The sequence below is a fragment of the Ictalurus furcatus genome, chromosome 18 (genome assembly GCF_023375685.1).
Source record: "Ictalurus furcatus strain D&B chromosome 18, Billie_1.0, whole genome shotgun sequence".
NCBI classification, from domain to species: Eukaryota; Metazoa; Chordata; class Actinopteri; order Siluriformes; family Ictaluridae; genus Ictalurus; species Ictalurus furcatus.
This window is the reverse complement of record NC_071272.1, coordinates 23,465,455-23,472,674: the sequence shown is the minus strand read 5'-3', so window position 1 is coordinate 23,472,674 and position 7,220 is coordinate 23,465,455. Positions and strand designations below refer to the sequence as shown.

The window sequence follows — 7,220 nt, the reverse complement described above, 5'->3', positions numbered from 1 at the left end:
TAGAGTAGTACATCAGTTTATTATGTAGTAATTACATATTTAAAAGCTTGGTGGTTTACATAGTTGGTGGTTCTCACGCTTAAACAGTGAACCAAAATGACAGCAAAACAGATTATTAACAGATTATTAACAGATAACAGAGCCACACTAATACATGTGGTAATGCAGCATATACATGTTACATGTTTGATCTGAATAACCACTGGATCCTACATGTGGTTTTCAGACATGAGGAGAGATAGAGAAAGACATTTTTTCCCAGGATCTCTTGATTATTACAAATAACAACGTTTACAAATTAACCTTCATGGTGGACGTTCTACTTCAGTCCTCTAACAGCCATGATTGGATTACAGTCTCGTGTACTAGCATCTCAATAATCCTTTTCATCTTTGAGGTTTCTTTTTTTTTTTATCTTTTCTCTGCCAGCTCCTTCTCTTTACATCCTAGCCAGTATTTACCGATGGATCTCGGGTATGGAGGGTTTACATAGTCGATGCGTTTGGTCTGGAGATCCATTCTGTAGTATTTATCTGAATAATAATAATAATAATAAAAAAAAGTTTATTAGAACAACTAGCCTTCTACATTTCGAACAAAGAGAATATTACTAATTACAATACATATGTCCATTTTAGCCTTAATGTAAATTTGATGGATTGCTTTTTTGGTAAACCTTCACTGTAAAAATAAAAATGATGTGTCAAGTTACAGTTATGATTTTACAGCAAAATACTGTTTGTATTATTTGAATAAATTTGTCAATGATTGGGCGATGAGAGCAGTGTGTTCTTTTAGTTTAAAATACCAGATAACCCAATGGGATGTCTAACGTTTTAGGCAGAAGTGAGAATGATACACCGCAAAAATTGACCTTCTAGTATTTCCTACTCTACGATTAAAATAATCCAAATATATCATTATTATACCCAGTTCTAGAGATTTGTACTGATTTGCAGCTTTAAAATGTCTCCTTCTGTTGGCTTCTTCCTGACAATAAATGCGTAAAATGAACAAAATTGTTCGCCATTAGAACGAGACTGTTTCGATCCAGTGAAATAATGAGTAAAAAAGTCGAGAAATAGGTTCAATAATGTTATATTTGGTTTATTGTAATCATATAACAGGAAATATTGGATAAATGGGGTACTATTTAAGATATCTCCACTTGCTAAAATTCTCTTTGTGTCGTCGTCCGCGAACTCAAAGACCAGAAGGCCGTGAGTTTAACTCCCAGCAGTTGTTAAGTCACTTTGGATTAAAACGTCACAAGCAAACGTGGTGGCTTATATTTTATTTTAAACGTACAGTATGTTACTGTAAGCATGCAGTGATACACTGTAAATATGTTTTTCAACTATTTACTGTACACTGTTACAGTGTTCCTATTAGCACTTTGCATTTCCTCTGTACTGTCCTTATACTAGTTTGGTAGAGAATACCTTTCTGGAAGAAGTAGACATTTTGCACAGGCACTGGTTTCTCCTGCACTAGCTCCAAATCAGCGTAGTCTGTGTAGTAGTAGTTGTAGTCGTAGAAAGACGGGCGTCTTCCACGGCCCTTCTTTTGACCTTTACTTTGCCTTTCTGCTCCAAAATACCTTCTCAAAACAAACATTAACTTACAGAATCTCTTTGTTTTTCCATATCTACTGTACCATAGGAGATCTCTATTGTGTAATAATATATAATGTATGGTTTGATGGTAGCATACACCAGATGTATAAATCAGTCATTGTTAAAAAAGGATACTGTGATAGTGTAAACTCTGCAACATATGCACTGGTCTGATTTCTCCACCTAAAACAGAAAGGTCTATCATAATAAAAAATAAAATAAAAAGGACATACCTCTCTTCATAATCCAAGCCAAAATCGTCCCAGTAGGTTGAACGGCTGATTTGGCTTCCTCGGCCTCTGCCCTTTCTCCTTCGGCCGCCTCGGGTCCTGCCTCGGGTCCTGCCTCGGGTCCTGCCACGTCTACCTGGAGCTACAGAAGGTGAAAGTGAAGGCGCGGGCGAAGAAGAAGCGATGGAGTTCAGGTACAGCCGGCCCACCATTGCTGCATCTATTGGAGGTTTGATGCCCACCCAGTCTCTGGCAATGAAGCGTGGCCCTTTGTGATGTCCTGATACTGGCGCGTATAACACAGGATAGGAGTGACAGGAGACAAGTTAATAACGTTTGTCTTTATGAACAGAGAAAGGCCATGTCTTTTGTTAGGCTCACGCTTACAGTCTTGGAAGAACGAGGCGAAAAGGTCATCCCAGTTGTAGTCACAGTACAGGTCAGTGTAGCGAGTAAAGAGAACAGACGGGGAGGCTTTGGTCATACGGACGCAATCCTCGTGCGATGGCTGGTGCTTGAACTCGTACTGGTAATACCGATCACCTGTGAAACGCAGTAACAGTAAGAGAGATGGCACCAGAAATAGAAGAAGCCTTTATTTCTCACATAGATATTACAGCACAGTGAAATTCTTTTCTTTAGATAGGAAGTTGGGGTCAGAGCACAGGATCAGACATGATACAGCGCCCCCTGGAGTAGTACTCAACACTGGCAGCATGGCGGTGCTGAGGCTCGAACCCCTGACCTTCTGATCAGTAACCCAGAGCCTTAACTGTTGAGCCACCACTGCCTCATTCACGGATGAGGTGGGAGGAACGGCATATTCCATCTCCCTTGTCAATCACAGCGAACTAGCCAATCGTGTTCATCTTTGAGATCATGTATGCAGAAGAGGGTATATAGCGATTTCCTCTGAGTGTGTTATACTGCAAAAAACCAGATGTGGTGGCTGGCTTCACGTGTCTTGATAACCGTAATATGATAGGGGAGAGCTGACTGGTGTTTCGGAATCCTAAATAGGGCTCATAAAATGTTTGTTTTTTTTTTTTTTTAAATCATAGTATTAAGTTTGAACCATAGTAACCACATACCAACCCATAGTAATCATGGTTACTAGGACTTAATAATTTCCATGTTATTCAATAGAGTAATGAATGTATCACGTTTGATTGTTTTACAGATGTAAATGTTAGTTTACAGTACAGTGTTTTTTCACACTATCCGTCGTGACCCAGATGAGGACGGGTTCCCTTCTGAGTCCGGTTCCTCTCAAGGTTTCTTCCTCGTATCATCTCAGGGAGTTTTTCCTCACCACCGTCACCACCGTCTCGCTCAATCGGGATAAATTCACACGCTTAAAATCTCCATCCTGTGTTTATATGTTTCTGTAAAGCTGCTCTGAGACAACGTCCGTCGTTAAAAGCGCCATACGAATCAAACCGAAATGAATTTCCTGGGTGGTGTTACAGTTGTGCCACTTTTCTGGTACATACTGTAGGACTCTTGCTAAAAGAAGCAAACATATGCATGATGATATGGGGAAAGCATGAAGACAGCTCTTCGAAAAAAAGAAAAAAAAACCCAATGAATTGTTCACATGCTCTTTGCCTACGCACCTTTAAAGAAATACACTTTCTCCTTTTTGTGGTACGCTGGAGCAGGAATGGCAAATGCAGCATCAACATCATCTGGAATCTTATCAAACCCCACTGAGATATCTCTCGGGTAATCTTCATCCAGGACGTCGCCATCGAAGCGCCAGTACTTGTTGCCCTGAGTGACGTTATACAGTACACCGTGTCAAGTGGAGGTTTTCATTCATTAAATTCGTTTTAAAGGTCTCATAGCGAGAACCTGCACATTCAGATGCCGAGAAAATTCACTCAACATGACCTGTAAACTAAAAATCTTTTCAGTTAAGGAATAATGGTTCCCGTTTAACACAAGAGTGTGTGTCAATGCATATTAGTGATATGAACACTATTTGATTTTGGCAGTTGCCATGTTTGTGTACAATGTGCGACAAAATTGGATCGTGAAGTCAGCGTGACATTTTATGTTAGTTACTAAATCATTACACTTTAGACAATAAAGTAGTTTCTTTTATAGTGATTAATTATTACTGAAGAACTATTATGGTAACACTTGAGTACTTACTAAGTACTTAAGCACTAATTAACGCAGGGGTTCCCGAGGCCCCCCTTTTGCAAGATGTCTTTAAAACACATTAAAAATACAGACTTCTGAATATATCCCCCCTTTTTTTAATTATTAATAGTTACATCTTACATCTTTACATTACATTAGGAATTGATTGTGTGTGTGTGTGTGTGTGTGTGTGTGTGTGTGTGTGTGTGTGTGGTTGTCTGGAGAGTGAGAAAGAAAAAAAATCATGTATTTATTTATTTTTCACACCAAATTGTTGAGGCTCCCCGGGCGCCCCCTGGCGGCCCCCATATTGTATAACCAAGTGTTACCAGATTATTTGATATGATTTAAAAAAAAAAAATACTCAGAGAGACCATACTTAACTCCTTTTTTTAAAAACCAATTGTCTTCTCTGCTAAAAATGTTGGTTCTAGTTCACCAAAAGTAACCCTTATTTCAGAATCAACCTTTTCTGCGGTTGGTCCCTAAATCTGGAACAGTCTCCCCGTTCATGTGAGGTCCGCTCCATCTTTAGCTATTTTTTTAAAAAAAAAATCTTCTCTAAATAAAACATATTTTCATTCTTTGTCTCTTGATGTTATTTAACGTGATGTTATCTGATGTTTTGTACAACCCCTGTTGTCTTTAAACGTGCTTTTGTAAATAAAATTTGACTTTGAATCCCCAAATCCTTGATATATCTGAACTGTATTGTAAATGTCGTAGCGCATTATACTGTATACCTTGAATATATAACTCTTCCCTTCACAGTTAATTCGAGTAAATGCGGCATCGATAGGACCAGAGATGCCCCACACATCCTTTATGAGTTTAGGATAACCCGGCATCACTGACGTCTTATCCAGTTCGAAGAAGTATTCCCCTAGAGTGTAGAAACAAATTATAGACACGTGTTCAATTCACAGTCTTATGAATGTAACGTGTGGGTGAATTTCAGCACTCAGAAAACGAGAGAAATGGTCACAGCTTGTAATCTCACCCCTGAAGGCATAAATCGATCCGTTCTTTATCTGCAGGAAGGCATCAAACGATTTCCCACTGCAGGTTTCTGCCTCGGGGTCGGGAATCGGAATGGAGGTATACGCCATGGTGGTAGGGATTACTTTGGTACTCCATGTTGTCGTTGCATTTAGAGCGAAAGGACTCGCTGGAGAGGTCAGGTTTTCCTCAGGAAGGTCAAACACATCTCCACGGGAAACTGGAGATGAAAAGCAGATGAATCTTCGGTTTAACCTAAATAGCTCTGAGATATACTATATGCAATTGTGTCTTTCCCTGAGCACTTACTTTTAGTTCGGCATGTGGAATCATAATCTATACAGCAGCTTCCGTAGTACTTGCACAAAGTGTCACATTGGCATTTCTGTTTGGGGTCAAAACCATCCCGACAACGTCCAACACACGTCTCTGGGTAACAGAGCAGCGAGTACATGCATTTTGGATGTAATGGCAGCATTTAAGACAAAAAAAAAAAAAAAAAGAAGTAAACTCAAAGTAAACCTACTTTCAAAATCCTGTAAATGGGCTATAAATCTGTGAAAAGGCGTATGTATCTGGCCGTCACAAAAGAGCGACTTGTGTGAAAAGAATAGAAGCTGTTTTTTATGTAACTAGATTAGGTAAATAACATCAAAAGATCACAAAGAAACAGGGATCATACCTGTTTGTGGTGAAAAAAAAGGCCAAAAGAAGAGAAGAAAAGAACCCAAAACACTGCTACGTGTTAAGTAATTGTAATTAATTGAAATTAGTCTATTCGTCTGCGTTCTCGTTTCCTATGGAAGTGTTTTGTGGGCAATTTTCAAAAGCAATCGCAAACTGTATTTGTAATTGCGTTTCCGATTCGTGGAATAAATTGTGATGTAATTCAAATGAAAATGCAAATCGTGTATTACCGTTTGCGTTTTCGTTGACACGAACATACAACGTCTACAAGATTTCAATCACTTCCAAATACAAGCACGCCCGTTATTATACTCCCACCCCCAACACTGACTGGCAGGTGTCTTTGCCAGGCGCCAGAAACGCAAACGCAAAGGGAACTGCGATTCTGTTCGAGTCTTGTCAGGCTCCTTACGCAACACCGAGGACGTGAAATAGCGAACGCTGTGACTGCTATTACTATTTCAATACGACAGGATCATAACTCGTAAGACGTGGGAAATGCAATTACGAATGGACTTCCAGTGCGTTTCCATTTGAAATTTGGCAGACAGTGTACGTTCGTGTAAACGATAACGCAAACACAACCCGATTTTACGTCGAGGAACATTATTCGGAAATTGTTCCACAGATTGTAGACGCAGCTTTTCGCAGATTGGTGAACCTCTCTCCATCTTTACTTCTGAAAGACTCCGCCTCTCTAAGATCCTCTTTTTTATCCCCAATCATCTTACTGACCTGTTCCCAATTAACCTCCAGATGTTCCTTTTTACTAACACTTACACATCCGGCCTTTTGTTTCCTCCGTCCCGACTTTTTTGAGACGTGTCGCGGCCATCGAATTCAACATTACCTCATTTTTTTTTCTTAAACCGGTACATTGACTCAGTTTAAAGATATGATATGATATGTTTTCTACGTTCTATTGTGAATAACGTATGGGTTCATGAGATTTACGGATCACTGCGTTCTGCTTTTATTTAAATATATTTACCTTGTACACAGCGTTTAAAATCAATTTTCGTTTGAATTACGTCACAATTTACGCGTCCGCAAATAGGAAACACGACCGCGAATACAGTTTGCAGTTGCTTTTGAAAATTGTTTGTGTAATCGAAATGGGAAATGTTGGTGGCTAGCTAGCAAGCTAGCTAAAGTGTTAACGCGTGTTAAGCTGCTAACGTGTTACTAACCGTAGCCTGTTGACTTTAAAGATAATCACCATTCGAGTGATTTCAAACGCTAAACACCTACAGTTCTGTTCCGAACTACAGCAACTACAGACGATCACAACAATTTTGCTAACAGTGATGCTAATGATCATTTTTCAAGTGCTGTAAGGAAATATTTTGGGGCACAAATACACACAGCCATAAGATATTCCTGCTGGAACCACTTACCTTCTGCAGCGAAGGATGTTGCCACCGAAAGCAAAAATAAAACCACTAATTTCATGTTGAGAAAATCATGTGCGCTTGTCCTCTCCACTGTGTAATCAGTGGTTGAGCTTTTTTCGTGTGTTTGTTGTAGTTGTGTTCAGGGG

At 39.5% G+C, this 7,220-nt stretch overlaps 1 protein-coding gene across 1 annotated transcript; it reads right to left on the bottom strand.

The window, feature by feature from the left end:
- vtnb (vitronectin b) lies at positions 1-7,220 on the bottom strand. Its single transcript, XM_053648666.1, has 9 exons — positions 7,078-7,220; positions 5,303-5,422; positions 4,995-5,213; positions 4,738-4,877; positions 3,463-3,619; positions 2,234-2,389; positions 1,850-2,132; positions 1,443-1,600; positions 1-533 (listed from the first exon to the last, which is right to left on the bottom strand). Exons 1-9 carry the CDS (start codon positions 7,130-7,132, stop codon positions 412-414), a joined length of 1,410 nt encoding a protein of 469 aa, XP_053504641.1. The 5' UTR covers positions 7,133-7,220; the 3' UTR covers positions 1-411.

Bases quoted from the DNA above. Each gene is read 5' to 3' on its own strand.
- vtnb (XM_053648666.1), bottom strand. From the start codon at position 7,132: ATGAAATTAGTGGTTTTATTTTTGCTTTCGGTGGCAACATCCTTCGCT. The intron at 4,878-4,994 runs GTGAGATTACAA...TCTACACTCTAG, and splicing joins ATCGATTTATGCCTTCAGGG to GGGAATACTTCTTCGAACTG. The intron at 534-1,442 runs GTATTCTCTACC...ATTATTATTCAG, and splicing joins TGTCTACTTCTTCCAGAAAG to ATAAATACTACAGAATGGAT.